Here is a 25,308-nt window from a genome sequence, read left to right on the forward strand (position 1 = left end):
ACCTCGGAAAACGCTGTGGGCGTTTCTTTCAGGAGCCAGGCTGCATCTACCGCGTGGAATTCATACCGTTTGAGATCTCTTTAAGCGCCGTGGCTCAATGCTATGGAGTCATGGGAGTCGTACTTTGGTAAGGTGCTCCTTGGCAGAGAAGGCTAGGGGCCCTGGAAAACTACATCTCCCTACGCCTCCCCTGGTTCCCCAGCTTTGTTACAGCTTTAACTGCCAGGACTCAATTCTATGAGATCCTGGGAGTTGTGGATTTACCTTCTCTGCCCAAGGCTGTTGCCTCACCAAGCTACAAAACTCCAGGATCCCATCGCCATGGCAGTTAAAGTGGTCTCAAACTACTACATAGATGTGGCCTTTTTGGATTGCAAATCCCAGAGTCCCCTAGCCAAGTGTGACCAAGGGCCGTTTTGAGGAATTCTAGGAACTGCTGTCCAAAATGTGGTGTGGTTATGTAAAATAAAAAATAAATTGAAGCTTTATCACCATCTTTAAATCAAAATAAGCTGCTGTGAAATAAGGCTGTCACATAGGCTTGAATAAAACAATAACAGTATCTTTATTCAGGTTCAAGAGTTCAAACACGTATATAGGCAAACAATATGTAATAGTCCTTTTAAATATGCCTCATCTCTTCTTTAGTCAAATTTTGGAGAGCACGGCAGCCATTACATTCCTGACCAAAAATTCCTGTCAGCTTCTTTCCTCCACTCTCCAGAAGAGGAGAGTGAATAATGTCAGATAAACCATTGGTCTGCCTGCCAAGCCAGAGGCAATAACCAATCAGAATGCTGGCCATAGCAGCCCTGTCCAGTGAACTCAACTTAATATGGAGTCTTTATTTCATATTCCCTCACACAAAACACATCTTTGCTAAGTCATTAAATAATGAGACTCAAAGGCAAGCCAAGTGTGGAAAGCTACAAATCTCCCAAGTGGATAGCGGCTTTATGTGTTGTGAGACATTAAAGCCCTTTCTGGTTTTTGGCAACCCTAGGGCCCCACATACCCTGCTATATAACCGCACTGAACTGCATACAAGTGTGCTGATTGTTATATGGCAGTGTAGATGGCGAAAACAGATTAACATTACCAGGTGATCATATTTACTCAGCAAGAAGTCCTTTTTAATTCTGTGGGGTTCCTCTGTAGATATCTAAGGCCCCTTTTACATTGCCATATAATCCAGATTATCAAAGAGAATACATATGTTTTGAACTGGATTATATGAATCTACACTGCCATATAATCCAGTTCAAAGCAGATAATCTGGATTTTATTTGTAAGTGTAGAAGGGTCCCAAGGAAGCTGTGCCTCAGGTTCATTCCACACAGCCATACAACCCAGAATATCAAAGCAGGTAATCCACAATATCTGCTTTGACCTAAAATAATCTGAGTCCACACTGCCTTATAGTCTGGTTCAATGTGGATTTTATACAGCTGTGTGGAAGGGGCCTCAGAGCTGTCTTGAAAGGTAAATACGGGAATAGAACCAACCCAGCATTGTCTTTTACTGTGTGTTGCAATAGTACTCAGCAGGGAACCCTTCACATTGCAGTTATCGCACTTTGATGGCCATTGTTGGATCCTAGGCAGTCTTGCAACCCAATCAGTTGCTATAGTGCTATTACTCTACTTTAACTGCCCTGGCTGCATCCTGTAGAGTTCTGGGACGTAGATTGGTGAAGCCTATAGCTACTGGACTAATGGATTATGACCTGTTAGGATCACAACCTAATGGGGATTATGACCTGTTAGGATCATAACCTATTGGGTAGCAGAGTTTCAGAGGTGTTCCTTTAGTTTATTGGGTCATGAATGATCACTGGGCATGTAAATATCTTGTTTCTATTCCACACTTTCAGCAGACAAAAATTCAAGTAGACTTCTTTAAAATAATATGTTTGTTTTATTCACAACTCCATGTATTTAAATATACAGGTACATTTCTTGTCAGGTTAAGCTTTAAAACATTTCAGTTTGTATCTTTAACTTATAGTCTTAAACTATCTCTTCAAAACTATATTGCTCTGTACAGCTCTCTTTTATAACAGTTGACTTCCAAGGAACTCAAGCCTCAACTTGTCTTCTAACTCCTAACACTGGCTTCTGCATTCAAGCCTTAACTGTCATCCTTTTAAAACTGTATTCTAAACCTTCTCTGAACCAGTCACATGGTCTGCTTGAAAAGGTTGCATTCTCCAACAATGGCCCTTTCTACACAGTATGTAAAACCCAGATTGTCTGATTTGAACTGGATTATCTGGCAGTGTAGACTCATATAATCCAGTTCAAAGCAGAAAATCTGTATTATCTGCTTTGATAATCTGGATTGTATGGTAGTGTAGAAGGGGCCTCAGAGCTCTCTGGCTGAGAATTCTCCCTCAGCTGGAATTTTCAAAGAGTATCCTCATGGCATTTAAAGTGAAATCCCAGGATGGTTCCATATGGTGTTGTCATAGCAGATGAAGTGTAATAATAGTGCTACAAATAATAGTGTGATTCTAGCTTAGTCAGAGGCGCCCTGGCTGAAAAGCTTAAGGGCCCTTCCCTAAACTGGCAATCCCAAGACTGCATGAGATGCTGCCATGGTAGTTAAATGTGGAGTCACTGTGCTGCCGTGTGAGTGGTGTGACCTTGGGCAAGTCACACTATCTCGGCCTAAGAGGAATGGAATGGCGAACCCTATCTGAACAGATCTTGCCCACAAAACATCATTTTTGGGATTGCCAACGCTGAAAAATCTCTCAAATGACACAACAGCCCAGGGGCCTTCCACATAACCCAGAATGCAAAGGCAAAAAATCCCACAATATCTACTTTGAACAGGATTATCTTAGTCGACACTGCCATATATTCCAGTTCAAAGCAGATAATTGAGGTTTTATTCAGATGTGTGGAAGGGGGCCCAAGCTGCATAAAAAGAAGAGTCCAGCGCTCTACATTGCCATAACGCTTGAACCGCCATGTCAACATTCTGTGGCATTCTGGGACTTGTAGTTCATCGAGGCACAAAAGCTCAATCAATGACTGTGAGTTCTTAATGCCCTTCCCTAAACTGTAAATCCCATGATTCGATTGGGATGTTACCATAGTGGTACCCTAGCTATGACCCTGCAAGTTCTTAAACCCAGTCCTTTTTTACAAACAGCAGGAAGAGCTTCACGGCCTAGCCATTCCTTCTCTGCATTGACTCTGAGCGCTGGGCAGCCGAAGAAAGGCCAGCTGATTGGGAAGGATCCTTCGGAGGTGAAGTGAGTTCTAGCCCTTTAAGAAGAAAAAAAAGGAGTGGAGAACGGGTAGGGCCGCGCGCTGCATTGTGGGAAACGGAAGTGAGGCCTGCTTAGTGTCGCAGCCTCAGTAACGTTGAAGGAGTGAAGGCGTTCGACTTCTGGGTGAGCCTGAGGGGCTTTTCCTGGTGTTTCCGGAAGCGGGGTGTGTTTGTGTGTGTGTTGTGGTTTGTTTTCTCCTGGCATCTCAAATTCTCTTCAGTGTACCTTTAAATTACTCTTGTTTACATAACAGACGTAATCCCTCGCTCTTGTTGTCAAGTCAATTCAGATTTATGGCGACCGTAAAGCGAATCTGTCACAGGATTTCTTGGCAGAATTTCTTCAGAGGGGGCTTGACTTTGCCTTCCTCTGAGGCTGAGAGCGTGTGACTTGTCTGAGGCCACACAGTGGATTTCTAGGGCTGAGCAGGGATCTGAATTAGTCTCCCAGCTGTACTGTCGAATCAGTTTGACACCACTTTAACTGCCATGGCTCAATGGTATAAAATCCTGGGAGCTGTTATTTCATAAGGCTCCCACACTCTGTGGCAGAGAAGGCCAAAGACCTTGTCAAACTACAGATCTCAGTGAAAGTGCTGTCATTGCATTAATCCTACAGTGTTGTTGCATCCTATGTTGCAGTAACCCTGTAGTCATATAAAGTCAGAAAAATCTTCTGCAACACCAAATGGGAGTGCCATATTGTTTGCAGCAGGAACAGAACTTGTTTCTGTGAATGCTTTCCGTGAAACCACGGTAATAATAATAATAATCTTTATTTATAGACTGCTCTATCTCCCCGAAGGGACCCAGAGCAGTTTCCAAACATATGGCAACCATTCAATGTCCAAAGAAAACTATACAAAACAGTTTTCATTAAGACAAAGCACATTAGACAATATAAACAACCTAATTGCAACTTAATAAAACAACCAACAGAATAAGACTAACAATGAAAAATGAAATAAAAATAAAATAAAACCTAAAATACAAAAACCCTGATTAAACATATTATATATATTTACATCAAACTGAGTATATAGAAACTCCATCAGGCAAGGTTCAGTAGTCCAGTGGTCAGGAGTACTAAAAAGGACCTAATCAACTATAAAAGGACTGGACAAGGGATAGCGCAAACAGTGTATCGCAGGGCCAGGGCAGCAGGCGAGGTGCAGAACAGATTATTATCAGGCAATTAGGGACTGGGCCTAGGGATTAATACTTCCCAAAGGCTTGTTGGAACATCCAAGTTTTCAGTTACTTATGAAAAGAGGGCAGTGTGGGAACTTGCCTAATCTCCCTGGGGAGGGAGTTCCAAAGCAGGGGGGCCATCACCAAGAATGCCCAGTAGGTACACCTTGCTTTGCTATTTAGTTCCTCTATATTTGTGTATTTGATTTGTCAATACGTATCTGTCCAGATGCCCTAAAGGTGCCAGATCTCATCTGACCTTGGAAGTTAAGGAAGAACCCCAACCCCAGTTAAGACTTGAAAGGGAAAGCAACAAATAACTTAAGGGGGGTTCCAAAATAATGCCTACACTCTTAACAATTTCAAATTCTGGAAGAAATCCTATTCCTGATTGAGAGTCTTTCTTAATTTATTGCTTCTGAAGTACTTCAAAACATAGTGAAAAAGTCTATGTGTGGATATGTGTGTGCCTTTAGGTTGATTTGTGTTGATTTATAGGGTCAAACTGCATTAATTCTACAGTGTAGAAGCACCCAGGGACAACATTGTTGAGTTTTTTAAACAGCATATGTATTTAGTGTCTCAAACATCTATGCATGAAGGAATTTTTAGAAAGCATCCCAAGTGTAGTTATGACTTTCTCAGCTCTGTTTCTTACCACAATCTCCTTCAAAAGCTGTCAAAAAAGCTAGTTAACTGTATTGAGCATTCCTCCCTGAACTAGCTAAGAGGAATTGTTGAAAGACAAAATCATAAGCAGCAGATAGACATATGGAAATATGGGCACACATAAGTATTTGGCATCTGGGACATTTATTCTAAATACGCTATAATTTGTTTCACAGTGTGGATTTCTTTAATCATAATCTTTTTTGAACAGATTGTAATCTTTTCAAAAGCATTTCAAAGCTTTTACACTTAAATTAATACTGACCTATAGTTTCCTTTACAGCTTTCAAAAACTTGACTGTTCAGAACCTCATTTATTGTTATTGCTGTTGTTTTAAAAATGGTACTATAGTTTATGTTATGTCCACAGAATATCTGTTATAGTAGCATGTAAAATTGTTTCACATAGGGTCACATGATTTAACCAAGCATAGTAGCTTAGATACTAAATTGGCTTATGTAGCTGGCAGAGCTGTAAAGCAGAGGTCTTTCCATCCCTGGTTCTTCATCTCCTTGCCGTTGGAAATGTATAGTAAGCATATGTACAGCCCTCAGGATGTTATTCTTCTCTATTAAACACACAGTTTTGAATACCACATTTACTTAAAAAAAGTTAATCCATTGTTGTTTAGAACAAATAGATGCTAGTTGAAATAGATGAGGGAAAATTTAAAAATCGTGGAGGTGATAATGAAGCTATGATCACAGAGAATTTTTTAAAATCATGTCAGAAACTATTTGAGAACATAATGCAAGTGGCTTCTGGTGTGAGAGAATTTGCCATCTACAGAGACGTTGCCTAGGGGACACCTGGATGTGTTACCATCCTGCTGGGAGGCTGCTCTTATGTCCACATCACAGAAAATAATAATAATAATCATCATATATTATTATTATTATTATTATCATTTTAATTGAAATTGCAATATCAACACAAAAGTAGGAAACCTGCTAGAAGTGCTAACAACCTTCTCAAATGAAGAAATACTAACATAAACTCAAATGTTTGGTAGTTTACTTAGATAGAAAGAAGTTCATTCATTCCAATAACAGCAATTATTCTTATTGGAAAGGGAAATTCTATACCTTAACCTGTTGTATATAGTATTATGACCATTCTTAACCTATATTCATTTGTTTATCTGTATAAGTTACTAGAAAAAAGACTATGGAGTCTGGGAGCATGGAAACAATAGCTACTAACCCTCCTGGTGGAGGTTCAAATGGCTTAGAAGAGCCTAAGAAAATGACAAGGGAAGATTGGAGAAAGAAGAAAGAGTTGGAAGAACAGCGAAAACTGGGCAATGCTCCTGCTGAAGTGGATGAAGAGGGAAAGTAAGACTTGCATAATTTTCTAACTACAGCATTTCCTGCATCTCTGCCAACTGGTCCCTGTTTTCCACATTGTTGATTCTTCCCTACACTTTGTAGGACAAGCAGGCAGTTGATAGAGAGATTAAGAAATATAGGTTTTGTCAGTTTTCAATGTTAAATATTGTGAGTTTTAAAATCTTTGGTGAAGATTTTGGTGTAGTATTTCTCTGTTGATGCTTGCTAGGTACAATAAAACTTACCTTCCATTATATTTGTGTAGAACTGGAGCATGTATCAATGGCCTTCCTCCTAGTGCAAATGCTGACAATTTATCTTTTCTATGTGAAGTATCCCAAGATGGCCAATTTCATGTTGCTATCTTGGGATACTTGGGAGCACAGTCATTTTCGCCTAAAACAGACGTTAAGCATTCTTGATCACATCAGACAAAATTTTGGCAACAACTGGGATTTTTCTAATAACAACAGTATCATCCTTGTGGAGTTCCCAATGACACCTGGGATAGCACATGCAACCATAGGGAATAGCTGGAGTCTTATCTGGCTTTTGTCCACCAAGATATAAAGCTATCTTGGGGACTGCCACACTGAAAATATAAATTGAGGTAGATTTTGGTCATTGTGCCATTAAAACCAAATTCTAACCTTAGTGACCCAAAAATGGATGATGACAATGATGATAATGGTTTTAATTGGACTCACATTGTAGTAACTTGCTAACAGCATTTCAGCTTAATGTTTTCTTCAATACTTTTTCAAAAATAGGAACATCTGGTGATTTTATGTCACTGTTCTAGTCACTAAGGGCCCTTCCACACAGCCATATAATCCAGAATATCAAGGCAGATAATCCACAATATTTGTTTTGAACTGATAGCTTGCTGAGTCCACACTGCCATATAATCCACTTCAATGTGGATTTTATTCAGCTGTGTGGAAGGGGGCCTAAAGCATTCTCAATATTTTTAAAGGCAGCTTCTCTGACCTTATAAAACAGCAAGATGTTAACAGCAGTATTCCCTTGCTTGTTCCTTCAGAAGTAAGTCCTGTCATTTGTATGGGCCTCCTCTCTGGTAAGCATATAGACTGAACAATTTTCTGAGATGTTTTTTTCTTTGTATTTCAGGGACATCAACCCGCATATTCCTCAGTACATTTCTTCAGTACCCTGGTATATTGATCCTTCCAAAAGGCCCACACTGAAGCATCAGCGACCTCAGCCAGAGAAGCAGCAGGAATTTACATTTTTGGGGGAATGGTACAAGCGAGGAGTCAAAGAGGTAGGTCACAGTGTGTAGTAAGCGAACAATAGGACACTAAAATATGAACATATGCTCTCACCAGTTTGCTGTATGGGTTTTTTTTCTCAATCTTGGCATTCAAAAGATTGAATTAAATGATAGTTTGTCATGCGTCCCAAGTACAAAGTGTTGTGTATATGTTTTATAACAGATGGTTGTTGGGTGATATTTCTAGCTAAGGATATAATTGCATGCAGTTAGCATTTCAGCACAATTGAATTTGAATAGCCAAGCTGTTACTTTTTGGGGTCATATTGGTATTATCATATTTTTCATTGTCAGGAGGGGAAACTTAATGTACTGTTGCTATGAAATATTCATGTGCGTTTCTTTTTAGAATTCTGTGGCAACTAAATATCGCAAAGGAGCCTGTGAGAACTGTGGTGCATTAACACATAAGAAAAAAGATTGTCTGGAGGTAAACATTAGCAGTTGTTGTTACTCATTGAATTGGTTTAATCACATTGCAGATGTCAGTATAAAGTATTACAGGATCAAGTTTAATCACACACCTAATATGAATTTTAAAATACTTGTTGAAATGTTCTTACTTTTGAATGCTGTTGCTGTCTTAGGCTCTCAATCACTATTTTTTTAAAGTAGCTTCTAAAAACAAAAATCATTAATTTATCACCTGAGAACATATGGCGGGAAGGCCAACAAATACATTCCAATTCTTATCTGGATAGGAATCTGGAGAAGCAGAAAGTATCTCTTCAAAATTGAGATGTGTAGTTTTTCGCATTTAAAAATAAACTTAAATAAACTAAAGCAAACCGTTTGACTTAATGGGGATCAGGTGAATGTTTACTTACCATTCAGCAACTGATTCGTTGACTGTTCACTAGTTGGCCTAGCAATTTAAAAAAGACCAAGGATTTTCTCCAGAAGAATGTCTCTTTGAGCTAGACTGTTAAGTATCACAAATCCAAAGGATGAACTTTCTATGGTTAGTGCTACCCTTTTGTGCTGACAGGCAGCAGAAAACACTTTTCAGGAAGGAAGTTGATCACTAAATGTTTTGTTACATGATGGCTGAAATAATGCCAGTGCTGGGCAGTGCTGTACTATACCGGTTCTATTTGGCCCTTAGGACCAAGGATCTTTATGCTCCTGTGATAGATTATTTTTTCTGGAGCTTCTGCCCTCTGACAATAGAAAATCAAGCCTATTATAAGTCATTCCAGTAGTGTTGACAGTTTCATGTATAATGGATCACATTGGATTGATAGACCACAGAGTTACCTTATTGTGACAGAGCTGAAGTAGCCATTGATCGCGTGCTTCGGGAGGAAGATTATTTTTCTGAATTTATCTCTTCTGCACATTCTTCTATATCCATATTGCAGTTGATACTTTTCACTGGTTATGTGTTTGTGGTTTCCATGTGATCAGCATCCATATTACATTGCTAGCTATAGAGACAAGTAAATGACATGAGGAAGATGGGCAAAATATGGTTCTATATTGTGTGATGCTTTGAAGAGAATATTTGTTGTGTCATTATGCTCTACCATCAGACTTATGTAATAATATGTCCAGATCCCATTCCAAAACCAGGGATAGAATGCAACATTTGGATTATATTTTTCTCCCTGCAGAGACCTAGAAGGGTTGGAGCAAAATACACAGGAACTAACATTGCCCCAGATGAACATGAACAGCCTCAGCTGATGTTTGATTATGATGGGAAACGGGACCGGTGGAATGGCTACAATCCAGAGGAACACATGAAAATTGTGGAGGAATATGCCAAAGTTGACCTAGTAAGTAGGTATTATTTTCATAGAGATTACTAACTGATGCACCTGTTGAACAGGTATAACATGAACCAACATAAAAAGTAGATTGGTTTTGTATACAGCATTTAATTAACTCGTGTTCACTTTCACAGATATGAAAACAACTGTAGTAATCTTATACTGAATGAGACCCATGGTCTTTCTAGCTCAGTATTGTCTCCACTGATGGGCATTTTTCCAGAATTTCAGACATGAGTCCTTCCATCTTTCCTGAAGATGCCATAGAGTTAATCTGAAGTCCACCCTACAATTAGTAAAATATTTAACTTTACAATTTAGATAGTAGTGGACGATATTATCCATAAACTTATTTTTGGTTTGCATGCTAGAGATGTAATGTTATCTCTGTAGGAGTTTCTCTCCACTATACATATTTTTTCATCTTTAATCTTGGTTCAACCTTGATAATGTTCTGAGGTTAATTATAGTCACAGTTCCCTTGAAAACCACCAAGTGGTTTTCCCTGAAATTGCTCCCAAGTGTCAGTGAGCTTTCCAGAACAGTGTATGAGGGGATTGCAGCACAATAAGGAAATTGGGAGAATTTAGCAGAACTCTGTTGAAAAGAATATGCACAAACATTTCTGGATCGAAGCCTCAGTTTTGATAGAATCTGGTTTCAACTGACTACAGAGTCCACAAAGAATCTGGTTTCTGCTGAGTGCCCTCGGGGAGATAGGGCAGGTTATAAATAACTTTATTATTATTATTATTACAGAGTGGATATCTAATGCCTTGGTAAAATTAGGGAAGAAGGGGTAGTTTTCAGATCAAATATCTTAGTGAATTATACACTCTAAAGACAAACCACTGCTACATGAAAGATGGATTTTCCCCTCCGCTAATGACATAATTCTAAAGCAATACTGTGAAGTGACTAAATACATGTGGATAGTAATCCTGGTTTCCTTTTAATAGGCTAAACGGACTTTGAAAGCACAGAAACTGCAGGAAGAGCTTGCTTCAGGGAAACTGACAGAACAAGTGGTAAGTGAACTGGAAGGAAGGGGAAATATTTCGAGAAAGTAGTATTGATAATGAACTAACATTTTAATTGTGTTGTTGAAGGTTTTCATGTTAGGTATCATTGGGTTGTTGTGAGTTTTCCAGGCTGTATGGCCATGTTCCAGAAGCATTCTCTCCTGATGTTTCACCTACATCTATGGCAGGCATCCTCTGAGGATGCCTGCCATAGATGTGGGCGAAACCTCAAGAAAGAATGCTTCTAGAACATGGCCATACAGCCCAGAAAACTCATAACGTTTAATTGTCTCATTAAAATTGTATCTTTATAATCACTCATTTGCTAATAATCCAAAGTTTAAGAATATATTGATTTATCAACTTGATTGTCAAAACTATTTATTTAAAAGTGCATGAATGCAATATTTATTTGTAGCTTGAGAAACTAATCAACTTGAAACAAATCTTGTCTATAAGCTCTCTTTCTTTGGAACATAATTAAAATTCAAGTTGGCAGCCTATTTTCTGCTGGCTTTTAAATTCCATTAGATATATTTTCTTTAAATAGCATATTTGCTCCATCTCGGAAAAGTTATTCTTTTTAATTTCTCCCACAACTTTGCTATGTGGTTTTCTTGGTATTGTGCCAATATATTTATGTTTTTGGCTGCAGAGCTCCCCACGACATCGATGGGATGAAGAAGAACCAAATTCACAGACGGTGAGAAACCCTTCCCGCTAAAAACTAGTTTTGGACTTACTATATCATGTTCTGGGGGTTCTTTACTTTAGATCTGTATTTATACAAGATCTAACAAGAAAATATTTGCTATTCTTTCAGTTGTCTTCCACTTTCTGGGTAGTTGGAGGCAGGTGTAGAAAAAGTTTAGTATCCAGTTCTGATATTCCTGGCCTGAAAAAATCTGTGGTGTAGCACTAACATTGTCTTTGTAAATTCAGATCCTACTCAGATCATATCATACCTTTAGAAGCTTGCATCTATCATTTGTCTCCCATAGGCAAAAGGGCCCTTTCATGCATGGACACCTTGTGATCTAGTGGTACATTTCTGCTTGTGTGATAAAGGAAACAATATTTATTGGTTCTGATCTCCTCCTGCACTTGCCCTCTGTGTTCCCCGAAAATCTATTTTGAAGGTTTAGAGTAGAACTTTCCAAACTGTGTGTCATGACACATTTGTGTGTCGTCTGCAGTGTGTTGGGGTTTTTTTTTTTTTTTTTTGATGTCAGGAGCGACTTGAGAAACTGCAAGTCGCTTCTGGTGTGAAAGAATTGGCCATCTGCAAGGACATTGCTCAGGAGATGCCTGGATGTTTGATGTTTTTACCATCCTTGTGAGAGGCTTTTCTTATGTCCCCAAATGAGGAGCTGCCAGAGGGAGCTCACCTGCTCTCACTTGATTTGAACCGCCGACCTGTCAGTCAGCAGTCCTGCCGGCACAAGGGTTTAACCCATTGCATCACTCGGGACTTGTTGTTGCATGAATGTAACAAAAAAATTCTAAGTCCATGTGAAATAAGCAATAAAACTTATATTTCTATAAATATAAATAAAAGGTTTTCATGACATATGCTGTGTCCCCATACATTTCATTATTACAATTTATGCACAAGTCCACATCTCTTATAAGGGGAGGGTTTAACCTCAGATTTGCGAGTCATACTGAATTACTGTGTCACAAAATGGTGCATGTTTAAAAAATGTGTCACCAACATAAAATGTTTGGAAAGCTCTGCTTTAGAGGATCCCTAAGGAACCGGGAAAGATGCTCCAACTGGATGTAAAGTACCTAAAATTTCTTGTTTCCTCCTGGCTCTATCCAGGATGCTCCCATCGACAAACATTGCGTCTAACCTGATTTTTGTGCTATATGTATGCTGATTCTTATATAACTGTGTTCTTATTTGAAGAGTATTTAGACAACTATGTTTACTCTTCCAATAATGAAACCACAGATATTTTGCATGTAACTAAAAGCCATCACATAGAGGTCAACTGCATGTGCGTTGCCTCCCTGTCACTCTGTTATTTAATATATCTCACTGTGTTTTCAGGAAAGAGATCATAACAGTGAAGGAGAAGATGAGGACAAATATGCAGATGATATTGATATGCCTGGACAAAATTTTGACTCCAAAAGACGCATTACAGTCCGAAACCTTCGTATTCGAGAAGATACTGCTAAAGTAAGCTAATGTATATTAACTATTGTCCTTATGTAGTTAGTATCTTCCATGTTGTTCTTTTTCTCGTTTTAATTTCTTACTATAATTTTTATTCCAAGCTATAATTACTGTTACTATATAGGCTGTAATGAGACCAGGTATTTCTCAATGAGCACTGTTCCTGCTTCTGCTACCACAGATGCATAGTCACAATACACACAAAGCACTGAAACAGCTTCTGATAAGTTCCTTCTCCATCCTTCCCAGAAGCACTGGAACTGAAGGAAAAGGAGAGTCTTGGTAAAGCATTTGTCTTATATGGAGATCATAGGAAGAATGTATCCATTTTGGAACAATGTATTGTCTGTTTTTGACTCCATCTACACTGCCATATAGTGCAATTTCAGAATGGACTTTAACTGCATTGACTGCATATGGCAGTGTGGACTCATCTAATCCAGTTAAACTGGATTCTGAAACTGCATTATGTTGCAATGTAGATGAGGGCCTCAGTATTCCTCTGCATTGATCCCTGAGTTTTATCAGGAGCCTATTCAGATCAGCCTATTGTTGAGGGCTGAACTTCACTTTGAACAAACTCGAAAGGTCTCCATAGAAGCAAAGGACTTCTGGAAAGTTAAATCTCTTTCTCTTAATCGGCTTTATAAAAATGTGCAAGCAGTAAATTAAAATTGCCTCCAGGTAAGTACAGATAAAGCCATTTACTTGTCCACCATACATCCTGCCTGCTGGTATATGGAATTATTCTAAAACGATTTCATGGTAGACAAAACAGGAGCTATCAGAAATTGCATTGCCTTTTTTAAGAGGCCAAAAGACAGAACTGTAGCTCTTTTTTTTCTCTTCTGCTATAGAGCATACCTTCTAAAACAGCTGAATGGTAGCTGGTTAATGTGACATAGTAACACTAATTACAGGACATTGGAGTGCACCCCCATTTTAAAGAGCCTGGGTAAATTTTAAAATATTGGGATGACATTTTGACCTCTAAGTGTGGCTTCTTAAGAAAAAATTGCCAATATTTTGGGGAACCCTTGCCTTAGATGAGTCGTGATTTCAGATTAGTTGTGTTACACAGAATTGTGTCATCTTTTCAAAATTGCTGTCATATTTTCTGACCCAGTGTTTCAAGTCAGCATTCTCATATTTTTACAGTACTTGCGGAATCTAGATCCCAACTCTGCCTACTATGACCCCAAAACCAGAGCAATGAGAGAGAATCCATACGCCAATGCAGGAAAGAATCCAGATGAGTAAGTCTATAATTAGCTTGCTTCAGTAATTTAATAAAGGAGCTATGTTTGGGGTTGGACTGTCCCTTACACACACGGCCATTACCACCAGTTATATTATGGAAAGGTTCTCAGCAGGGAGAGTGTATGTGTGTATATATGTACGTATGACTGTCTGTATCCTGTGTGTCTGTATGCGCATTTGCACACAAAGACCATCTCAAGCTCCCACTTCCTCTGTACTGTCCCTCCAAGTGCTACTTCCGTCAGTTATATTGTAGTAAACTTAGTTATTTCTAATAATGTTTATAGTGGCTTTTTAATGAATTGTTATTTTTATTGTTGGTGTAAGCTTCTATAGCACGATTTGTCTTCTAATACATTGTAACAAAGTTGAATTAATTAAATTGTGCATCTTTGGAAGCATAAATATTTTCTTATTAGAGAAATTGTATTTATCAGTAGAAATTATGAGAGAGTACTAATCAGATAATATAAGAGTGAAATAGCATTTAATGCATATATTTAATCATCATAGGGTTAGTGGAATAAACTCCTGTCTCTGAATCCGGGTAAGCAAAATGTGTTCTGTGGCTCATTAATGCTGTTTTTGCAGCCCTTGGCTCTTCTTTAGGCTCCATCGGGACATCGTTTTGTCCTCAAAAAAGTGGCAATTTATCTTTTTAAATGGGTTGCAAGCCCCCCCCCCCTATACATTTCAACATTAAAAGAAGAAGAAGAAGACTTCTGCTTGTTGATTTTAATGATTGTTTTTATTGATGATGATGTTTTTTACTGGGATAATTGTTTTATTGCTTTGTTACTGTTTTGTTTGTTTTATCGGGCCTGGCCCCCTGTAAGCCGCCCCGAGTCCCTTCGGGGAGATGGGGCAGGGTATAAAAATAAAGTTATTATTATCCATTATTTGCTTTTGACTTTTGGCAGTCTGCCATGACTCTATAGAGTCTTAGCCAAAAAACTGGCCCCACAGCATTTGCTCACTCTTCTCATTCCTCAGTGAAATAAATGCAGAGGGGCTTGGAATATGAAGGAGGCTTAGTGAGGAGCCCTGCTATGTTTCTCATGCTATGTTTCCACAGTTGATGATGGTGTAACTTACCCTTATTTGCGAACATGAAAAAGATGTCATGTACAGTATTTTGCCCAGAGGCACACCAAGAGACTGCCCTTCACAGGGTATTGAGAACCAATAACATATATTGCTTATTAAGCCATTTTCACATTTCTGTCAACATGGAAATTAGTCTTTCTTGTTAAAATGCAGCATGAGAAATACAGTGAATTCTAATGCTGTGTCATTAACAAGCAAAAAAGATCTCTTACTGTAATATCATTAATTAGTAGGACAACCGTTCTACTTCTTACGCATATGTCTGTACAAGGCAACAGTAGGAACCTGTCTACTTAAAAAGCTAAATGCTTTCTTTTTTTTCAGAGTTAGTTACGCAGGGGATAACTTTGTTCGTTACAGTGGAGCTACCATTTCTATGGCACAAACTCAGTGTAAGTACTATTTTGAACAGGTTAACATCTCCACACACTTTTTCACTTTAAATGAGTCTCTATGTTGGGAGCGGGGGGAATTATGGAGGGATGTCTCTTTTGCAATGTAGAAGGAAATATAGGAGAAGGTATATAACAAGGATCAGTCATAATTCATGGCATCTCCCAAGGCAAATCATGAATTTAGGAAAGGTTATCACTTGTACATCTCCCACCCTTTAAAGGCTTGACCACCTTTCAGAGGTGAAAGTGTGAGTGTATACTGGACTCTCAGTATCTGCTGTGATTTGGCCCCAGGATCCCCTGTGGATACCAAAATCTGTGGATACTCAAGTCCTGTTATATACAGTACCATAGTAAAATGGCCTCCCTTATATAAAATGGCAAACAATTGAAATGAATGGTAGAAAGAGCCTGAGGATCAGTGAAATGGTGAGAGATTACATCAGTGTAGTGCTTGGCACACAACAAAATCAAGATTTGTTTTTGTTTTGTTTTTTTAATACATAATTTTGAGCTGTGGTTGGTAGAATCTATGGATTCCACCAACCACTTGCTGCCTAAAGCATGTAAGCTGCAGAGAACAGCATGTAGTGGTGTGACTGATCAGTCCTTTAGAGAAAGGAGTTAACAGTTTGCTTCCCCTCAGCATAAAAGTGGGTTTCTGATACCCACATATCCCCCAAACCCAGATTTGCCTCTTAAGGTGGAAGCAGGAAATACCTTGGAGAAGGCACTTTCTCCAAGCTGATGCACTTTGTTCTCCCAGTCCCTAAAGTAGAAAGGTATTGTGCCAACAGTAACTGCTATCCTTGGAGCTGGCTGTGTGGAGTGAGGCTCCAAGGGACACGTGGTTAGTATTCTGGGGCCTAGATGCATTTCTTGGAGGAGAAACAAGACAAAAAAGAGAACCACCTTCTCTTTGCTGTGCTCTACTCCATTTCATCCCACTTAGCCACAGATTTTTATATTGGAGAGTCCTGTTGAGATAATCCTGGATAATAGCTTGAATTCTTATCTATCGTATTTTATTTATCTGTTTATCTATCTCGGAAGAACTGAAGATATTTCCTTATTCTATTATCCATAGTATTTGCCTGGGAGGCCTACGAAAAAGGCTCTGAAGTTCATCTTCAGGCAGACCCTACAAAGCTAGAACTCTTGTACAAATCCTTCAAAGTGAAGAAAGAAGACTTTAAGGAGCAGCAGAAAGAAAGTATCCTAGAGAAGGTATGTAATTGGTCATCATGAAGATGTCTTTTTAGCAAAAAGAATGCACATATTTTAGGGTTATAGTTCTGGAAAAAAATCAAATGACAAAAATGTTTTTTAAAAAAAATACAGATCTATATACATCATTTTTTTTGAATGGAATTAATTTATTATTATTGCTTTGGACTGGAAATCAGTATACAGTTCTAATTTACTGAACAAAAAAAGTTTACTGCTGTATTGCAGTGATTTATATTGAATGAATAGAAATTTAGAAGAAGCCTCAATATACATGTGATCTCTTAAATGAAACCCAAACACAGAGAGAATATTAACAATTTTTCAAAATCTCTTTTCCTAGTATGGTGGAGAAGAACATCTGGATGCCCCACCACCTGAATTACTTCTTGCTCAGACAGAAGATTATGTGGAATATTCTAGACATGGAACAGTCATTAAAGGGCAAGACAAGGCTGTTGCTCGTTCTAAATATGAAGAAGATGTTCTGATCAACAATCACACGGTACAAGAGATTTTAACTCAGGCTGTTGAAGTATAATGCACTTGATCGTTGTCTGTCAGTGTTCTTGTACCCAAGTATATTTATGTTATATATTTCAGTTTGTTTATTATCTCAAGAGCTCAGGTAGATATACATAAAATTTTGGATCTTTACCCTCACCCTCTGTATCTTCACAACACAGTTGTGAATTAAGTTAGATAGAAATGGGATCTGGCCTAGCATCCCCCATTTAGATTTGAGTGGGGATGAAACTTGACAGAGTGGCTTTGGATGAGTCACTGAATCCAATCAGTATGGCACAATTATGGCAAAGTGAGAAATTGTCTACATGAGGCAAAAATGTCCTTCTCAAGGTAAGCTATTATTTCTAAAAGACAAGGCCCTGAATTGAAATATTCTTTTATGACTAAGCTCTTCAGAGAGCAGTGTGACATGTTAGTCGTGACTTCATTGTCCCAGTGGTTAAGTGGAGCTTAATCTTAATGAATTTGTGGACAGCTAAAGAGCTTCTGAATACATCTCTTCTTGGTTTTTATATCTGATAATTATTTCAGAAATTTTGCATAAGATAAATGCATAAAATCAAAAGAGACTCACGGTGTCATATCTGCCATGACAACCATGGGCTTGTCCCAGGTGGTCTCTGCCCCCATTCATCCTGCTGAGAAAACTCTAGACCATAGTTTCTAAAACTGCTCCTCCAGGTGTTTTGGACTTTTGTTGTTGTTGTTACTGTTATTTTTATAAATATGTTAACAATTATATAGACATATGTATATGAAACATAAGTTCACCATTCTTATGTCTATACATTTTCCCCCTCTTTTATTTTCTTTCATCCCTGCTCTCCCCTTCTCCAGAGCCACCTCTTCTGATGTTAGGCTTCAATTTGATGTTAGGTTTTAATGTTATTTTCATATGTGGGGTTTTTCTGGATTTTATGTCAGTATTTGTTTGTTTTATGAGGCATTGAATGTTTGCCGTTGTATGTTGGAATCTGCCCTGAATTGGCTTGAAGAGATAGAGGAGAATACAAATAAAGTATTATTGTTGTTGTTATTGGCGCCTCCGGTGGTGTAGTGTGCTAAAGCGCTGAGCTGCTGTACTTGCAGACCGAAAGGTCGCAGGTTCAAATCTGGGGAGTGGAGTGAGCGCCTGCTGTCAGCTCCAGCTTCTGCCAACCTAGCAGTTTGAAAACATGCAAATGTGAGTAGATCAATAGGTACTGCTCCAGAGGGAAGGTAACTGTGCTCCATGCAGTCATGCTGGCCACATGACCTTGGAGGTGTCTGCGGACAACACCGGCTCTTCAGCTTAAAAATTGAGATGAGCACCAACCCCCAGAGTCAGACACGACTGGATGTAACGTCAGGGGAAACCTTTATCTTTACCTGTTGTTGTTGTTGTTGTTGTTGTTCTAAAAGCCCACCAAAAGCTCAATTCTTCATGTGGAGAACACTCCCATCTTCTTTTTCCAATACTTTTTCTAAAAATCTTCTCCAGATACTTTCAAAGTCTTTTTTTCCTTTTTTTTTTACCATTCATCAGTTTGTATTGTCATTTTCCCTTTCCAATATTTTGCTATTAATCATCTGACTGTTGTTAATAGCATGTCTGTTAAATTTTCTCCTCTTATATTTACCTTCATCTCTTTTAATTGATAGCAATATTTCTGCCAGATTCTTTCTAATTTCTATGTTAATAATATTTTCTATTTCCCTTATAACCATTTCCCAAAAATCTTGTACATATTTACAGTCTCATCACATATGAATATAAGTTCCAGTTTCCAGCCTTCCAGATGTTTTGGACTTCAACTCCTACAATTCCTAACTGCTGGTAAGCTGGTTGGGATTTCTGGGAGCTGAAGTTTAAAACACCTGGAAGAGCACAGTTTGAGAAACACTGCTCTAGATCACAAATGTAAAACTGGCCCCCAGCAGTTTAGGCTTCCAGTTCCCAAAAGCCCTAGTCTGCATGTCCAATGGCCAGAAATTATGGGAGCAGAAGTCCAAAACACCCGGAGGGTCATATGTTTGACACCTCTATTCTAAATCAAACCTGCACAACCTGTGGCTTTCCAGATGTTTGGACCTCCAACCCCCAGAAGCCCTTCCAGCTTGTCTAATGGCCAGGAAGTCCAAAACATCTGTAGATCCACAGGTTGTGCAAGACTGCTCTAAATTTTGTGTTCTGAACGAGGGGGTTGCTGGGGGGGGGGGGGTTATGGTGATCAGAGAATTGATGGGGTTTTTATTTTTCCGTTATCATGGACAGATAATTTCTTGGTCAGGTTTAAACTTGTAAGGACTCAGAGCCTCTGCAAGGGTCAGGTATCCATTAAGATGATCTGTCCCAGGAGGCTTATGGATCCAGATGGGTTCTTAGGGAGCTTCCTGCTTCCCTGGAATTGGGAAATGACATGCTTGGGTCCAAGTTGTTTGAAGGACTATTTCTCCTTTGTAAACCCATTATAGCTGTAAGATCCTCTGAGGAGGGCCTTCTCTCTGCCCCACCACCCTCTTGTGCGAACACAGGAGAGGGCCTTTTTGGTGGCTCCTCCCAGACTCAAACTGCCAAAAGAGACCAGGATGGCCCCATCCTTGCTCTCCTTCCATCACACTTTAGACAATGACTAAGGGTCACCTTTTAATGCTGTGTAATGCTGTTTTTCGGGTTTATATATAGTCCTTTGATCAATTTTAACATTTTTAATGTTTAAACCTAATAAAATATTTAATTATTTTTAAATCTTATATTTATATTTTGTTAGTATTCTTATACACTTTTATTTATATTATTTTCATTATGTTATTAGCCATTATTGGGAGAGAGGCAGGATATAAATAAATAAAATAATAACATCAGTGATGCTATGTTTCAAGTAGAATGAAAATGTGACTATTGATTTTATAAATCTTCTATGAAGATTGAAATTTTGTTTCTAGAAAATGTTGTATTTTTACATTTGTTGTGTTTCTCTTGAAATATATTTATAAAAAATATTGAATTTGGCAGTAGAAGCCATTGTGATGATTTATTGCTTTCTTTTTTCCTTACCTGCAGTGTATCTGGGGTTCCTATTGGAAGGAAGGCAAATGGGGGTATAAATGCTGCTACTCATTTGTCAAGTATTCATACTGCACAGGAGAAGCTGGAAAAGAACTTGCTGTAAGAACTGGCTTATCTACTAGATTTATAGACTTCTAATCACACCTCTTTTTTAAAAAAAAATTTTTTTAAAACCCCAGCCTCTTTTTCAGAAATGTAATTCCCCATCTCTGTTTCTTCTTTCTACAGAATGCTGATGAGGAATTGCCACATGACCTGCCTGAGGATGGGTATATGGCCATACCCAAAACTCTTGTAGAGGTAGGCTGCTTTTTTCTGCTGGCTCTTTCCCTTTCTGCAGAAGCCTGTCATGTGGCAAAGAGTGGAACAAAGAGAGAGATTACTTTAAGATATTTGCTTGAGTTTGTTGATCTGTCTAATGTGGTTAACATTTCCTCTATGTACTATGTATTCTTACATCCTAATGCCTTGGAGGTACTGAATGTAAAATGCAGATATTACTAGCTTTGCAATGCAGATGGGTTATGTATCTTTCTTATAGTGCTTATCCATTGCACTTAGCCTGATAGTGTTCTTCTACACAGCTCTACAAACAATGTACTTAATGGGACTTTTGATTCAGCCATGCTGGGGAGAGCGCTATGCATGTTATGAAGGTGGACGTGTACACGCTTCCTCAGCATGGCATAGCAAATAAGGAAATATCTAAGCAATTGGAAGCTTTTTATGCATATTATACATACAAACTCCATGCAGCTTGATGTACACTATCTTCTACATTATGTATTTTATATCGTTGCCCTTTCTCACATTAAACAGATCCACCAGGAGAAACAAAAAGAAGAGAAGAAGAAGAAAAAGAAGAAGAAGCATAAGCATAAGAAGAGTACAAGTTCTGACAGTGAGGGAGAAGAGAGAAAGAAACAAGAAAAATTGAAAAAGGTACGCTTTTGATAGCCACCTGCCAGCTGCAGTTGTCTCATATATTTGCGCAAAAAATCCCATTGTATAGCTGAGCCGCTCAGGGAAGGAGGTGCTTTTCTTACCTCCAGAAAGATCTAGGTGGGTTGAATGCCCACCTCAAGTACCCAGGTGATTATCAGTCATTGGATTTGTAGGAGATTCTGGCAGTCAAGAATTCAAGCACTGCAGTTTTGATTCTTAAATGTATTTCTTTTAGAGGTTGATCAGAAAGGTTCTCCTCTTCTCTAAACTTCTGTGACAAGACCTTTACCACAATGTATAGGCGCATTAGATAGTTGCGAAATAGACAGTTGGTCTTGGGTTGGGGAGCCTGGTAGTAGCATATATTTAGAAATAACCATTGTGAATGTGAATTTGTTACACAGAAAGGATGAGTTTCATTTTCCTGTTAATCTGCCTTTGTAGCCTCCTTCATGACGCAGACTGCTGACCAGTGACTGATATTCTAGGCCACATCCAGCCCATAATGGGCTACTTGGCCTTCTAAATACAAATAACTCTCTGTATATTTTTTTTCATCTTATTTCTGTTCTTGCCTCTCAGTGAACAGTCACTTTCTTCATTGGTTCTTTCCATGTCTTTGCTCATTTCTGTAAAATGTTAACCTTCCAGACTCTGTTGTTAACACTGTTTGGGATTTATGTTCCAGGCATTAAATGCAGAAGAAGCTCGTCTCCTTCATGTGAAAGAAATCATGCAATTAGATGAGAGAAAGAGACCATACAACAGCATGTATGAAAGCCGGGAACCAACAGAGGAGGAAATGGAGGCTTACCAAATGAAGCGCCAGAGACCTGATGATCCTATGGCTTCATTCCTGGGACAGTAGTTTTGAGGAAAGAACTTGAAAGTAATGTTACATTTAATGACCAACTGGACAGACCTCTGCTGATTTTCTCAGAATTTTTCTGAGAGAAAAGATTCATGGTTGGGCCAGGAAAAAACCTTTAGAGTGTACAGTGTTGTTGTATATATCTGAACCTTTTGACATCCAGTCAAAATAAGTGTGGCATACCTCCTGTTCAAAACCATTGTGCTAAGGATTTTCAGAAGATATTCCCCATCGAAGTTGTCCAAGGAGAACAAAGGAGGTCTGCAGCTTCTGCTCAACATTTGTCTGGTAACCCATTCAGGGATAGAGATTATATTGAACTAATGTAAAACCTGTAAAACTGCAGAATTGTGGAAACATGGTTTTTAATTAAAAACTATTCTAGCCACTTTTCTGAAATCTTTCTTTATAAAGCTCAGCTGTTGACAGCTTCTCCTCAGATTTCAATTTAGTATTCCAAACATCTTAAGAGGTTCAAAGAATTCTGTCTTAAGCAGATTGTGTATTCTGTCACATTTTTATTCTTTTTTCAAAGCATCTTATAATTTGGGAATTACCCTCTTCCTGCCTATATATATCTTCCTACACACAGCACAAGTTCTGTCCTGTACATTTAGACCTGCGTATACACATTGAAGGCAAACTGGATTGTGCTGCTTTTAGAGAGAGCTCTAAAATGCATTGCTTGGTATCCTATTTTACTATGTTTGAGCTAAACACATCTTTTCACAATCCTTGGGTTTGGTTATGATTTCTTCCCAGGTGTTCTTTTTAGGAAAAATTCCTAAAACATTTTTATGCATAAATATTCCCCTTGTTGCCATATCACTCGTCTATCCTGCCAGAATGGTTTTAGGAAACTCCATCTAATAATAGGGTTTTAATACTTATGGCTCTGGATTAAACCTATATTTTTTCAACATCAACAAAAATTGTTTTGTCAAATCCACTAACTAGATTCCATTTCTTACGATTTGTTAAATAACACTTCCTTTGGAAGACGTAAGGACACTGTGGCATAGAGTGAGGAACAGAGACCGTGGAATGCTAACTAGACAGCATTTCTGTGCACAGTCAACAAAAGTTATGCTTTAGATTCATGACATAGTAATGAACAGAAATACAATCTGTCCAATATTAAACCAATTTAATATTGAGAGAAATCTCAAATCATAAATGGGAATAAAATGCACTGGTACACCAACTTTGATCCAGTGAAGTAATTCTTAATCTTTTCTTTATGGGGAACCACCTTTAAATACATTTGGCTGCTTTCAGATTTAAACCCTTAAAATGCATAAAGTAAACATTTGAAGTTCTTCCTCGTGGCTTTTCAAATTTGGAGAAATTGAAGGAATAAAGGCACACCCATTATTATAATAACAACACGGTTCTGGAGCCAAGGTGAAATTTACGCTAAGACCTAGTTCCTTCCCTGTTGTCATGATGGAAGTGCTGCTGATGATAATACTATCAATATCATTTTCACAGCTCCCAAACCAACTCATAACTGAATAGAAACTAACTCTTGTTCCCTGGCAAGAGTTGCCTGCACACACTTACTGTTGAGTTTGCAAAGAAGCCATGAGTTGAATGGGATGGAGGAGTGAGAAAGGGGTCCACTGTCAGGTGATGGTGGAGAGCCAGTGGGGAAGTCTCATACACACACACACACACACCTCTTTCTCCTTGGCTAAGGAACAAGAGCAGGGCAGCTTCCCCAACATGGCCCTGGGAGAGAGCAAAAAGGGAAGGGCAATTCTGATATTTCTGTTGAGTCCTAGTCCTTCCATATTTTCCCCCATCTCTCTTGTTTTTACTTGCTCATTTTCTAGAAATCAACATGCAAACTTTGTCTGGCCAGTCCCTGTCTTTTAAGTGTTCTTTCTCTTGCATCTAAATTCAGATTCTTATCACTCCGCTCTCACTTGATCTGATGACTGCTGTCTCCTCTGCACTACCTTTGTCAAAACACGGGTTCAGATAATAATGATGTTTTCTGTTGCCCTGATGGCTGCAGCCCTCTTCCATTTACTGTAGCCTTCCTGTCCAATATGGGAATTAGCTTGTGTTTGGTTAATTGGTTTAGTGTAACTTTTAAACAAAAAGCAGAAGAGGTCAAGCAGAAAAAGAGAAGGGGAAGTCATGTCCTACATGCAGCCTACTCTTCCCCCACCCTCCTGTGGTTTATGTGGCCTTTTACATCATTAGACTCATTAGACTTATCTCTTTTTAGCTAAAGAAGAGGGGCTGGACTTCTCTGGGAATCTTGCAGGAGTGGCACTTCACCTTTTCAACAGGTTTCAAGGCCCCCTGCAGTAATTTAATTTTAAGTACTTCTTTTTCTGAAACCAGAAGTGGCTTCTGATCACCTTTGATGGTTGGCCTTTTCAGCCATCTAAGCCGCTCCCAGACAGCCCCTGGGGCAATAAATGGGCACCCAGAGCCACCCACAGGAATTGCCCATCCCTGCAGTATAATCTGTGGACACAAAAATCAGCTCATCCCTTTTCCTCCTCTAGGCAGAATTGCTTCCATTCTTAAAGGCTAATTTGTTTAGCAAAATCATTAAGATAAACAGTCTTTTTAAGTTAGAAAGGTTACAAAGAAGCATCACAAGTCTGTTTTTTTCATGACTTTGAATTCATTGCTCAGAGCCCCAAATGTGCTTCATTTCCTAATAGGTCTCAACACAGTTCGATGCTGTACAACAGTCTGGCGCATTATCTTTTCTCTGGAAGAAAACAAGCACAAACTAGAACATATGAGCCCTATTTCCAGCCTAGCCTGTTTCCTTTATATTCGCAATCTAAGCCTCTTTTTATAAGTTCAGTTAGCATTCCCAGGAGAGGCTGTTATTGCTTCTCTTGGTCTGCTTGAAGTCTGAGAAAAATCAGGAAAAGACTTTTAGCTGTAGTAATAATCTAAGAGCAACTGGGATCTGGCTGGCCTCATAAAATCATATGTAATCTTTGCCTACAATTTTGTTTATACTAAAAATAAATTATTTAGAATATGTTGCCCCTAGGGAGGCTGCACAAACATTCCCAGATTGCAGAAGAAGATCAGGCTAGTAAAAATATGCATGGTATTCCTTTTTGAAAACTCAAAGACGTATCACCCTCAAAGCTTATGAGCTTCCAAAGCTAGTGTGATATACATTATCCTGTATGATTGTTTGTTTT

At 38.7% G+C, this 25,308-nt stretch overlaps 1 protein-coding gene across 3 annotated transcripts; it reads left to right on the forward strand.

Moving 5' to 3' along the window:
* Nucleotides 1-67: 67 nt before the first annotated feature.
* slu7 (SLU7 homolog, splicing factor) lies at nt 68-22,511 on the forward strand. 3 transcript variants are annotated; one of them, XM_062970496.1, is made up of 17 exons: nt 68-127; nt 3,160-3,262; nt 6,291-6,474; nt 7,600-7,753; nt 8,112-8,192; nt 9,376-9,540; nt 10,494-10,562; nt 11,212-11,259; nt 12,613-12,744; nt 13,900-13,997; nt 15,433-15,500; nt 16,591-16,730; nt 17,074-17,235; nt 20,302-20,406; nt 20,536-20,607; nt 21,127-21,249; nt 21,941-22,511. In XM_062970496.1, exons 3-17 carry the CDS (start codon nt 6,308-6,310, stop codon nt 22,118-22,120), a joined length of 1,764 nt encoding a protein of 587 aa, XP_062826566.1. In that variant the 5' UTR covers nt 68-127; nt 3,160-3,262; nt 6,291-6,307; the 3' UTR covers nt 22,121-22,511. The 3 variants fall into 3 exon arrangements, with proteins under 3 accessions (XP_062826566.1, XP_003225251.1, XP_062826567.1); XM_003225203.3 differs by lacking the exons at nt 68-127; nt 3,160-3,262 and adding an exon at nt 3,269-3,403; XM_062970497.1 differs by lacking the exons at nt 68-127; nt 3,160-3,262 and adding an exon at nt 3,329-3,443.
* Nucleotides 22,512-25,308: the final 2,797 nt, after the last annotated feature.

Source organism: Anolis carolinensis, chromosome 2 (genome assembly GCF_035594765.1).
Source record: "Anolis carolinensis isolate JA03-04 chromosome 2, rAnoCar3.1.pri, whole genome shotgun sequence".
Classification (NCBI taxonomy): Eukaryota; Metazoa; Chordata; class Lepidosauria; order Squamata; family Dactyloidae; genus Anolis; species Anolis carolinensis.

Excerpts from the sequence above, each read along its gene's own strand:
- slu7 (XM_062970496.1), top strand. The coding sequence starts at position 6,308 with ATGGAGTCTGGGAGCATGGAAACAATAGCTACTAACCCTCCTGGTGGA. Across the intron at positions 10,563-11,211 it reads GGAAACTGACAGAACAAGTG|AGCTCCCCACGACATCGATG; the intron begins GTAAGTGAACTG and ends TTTTGGCTGCAG. Across the intron at positions 15,501-16,590 it reads TTCTATGGCACAAACTCAGT|TATTTGCCTGGGAGGCCTAC; the intron begins GTAAGTACTATT and ends TATTATCCATAG.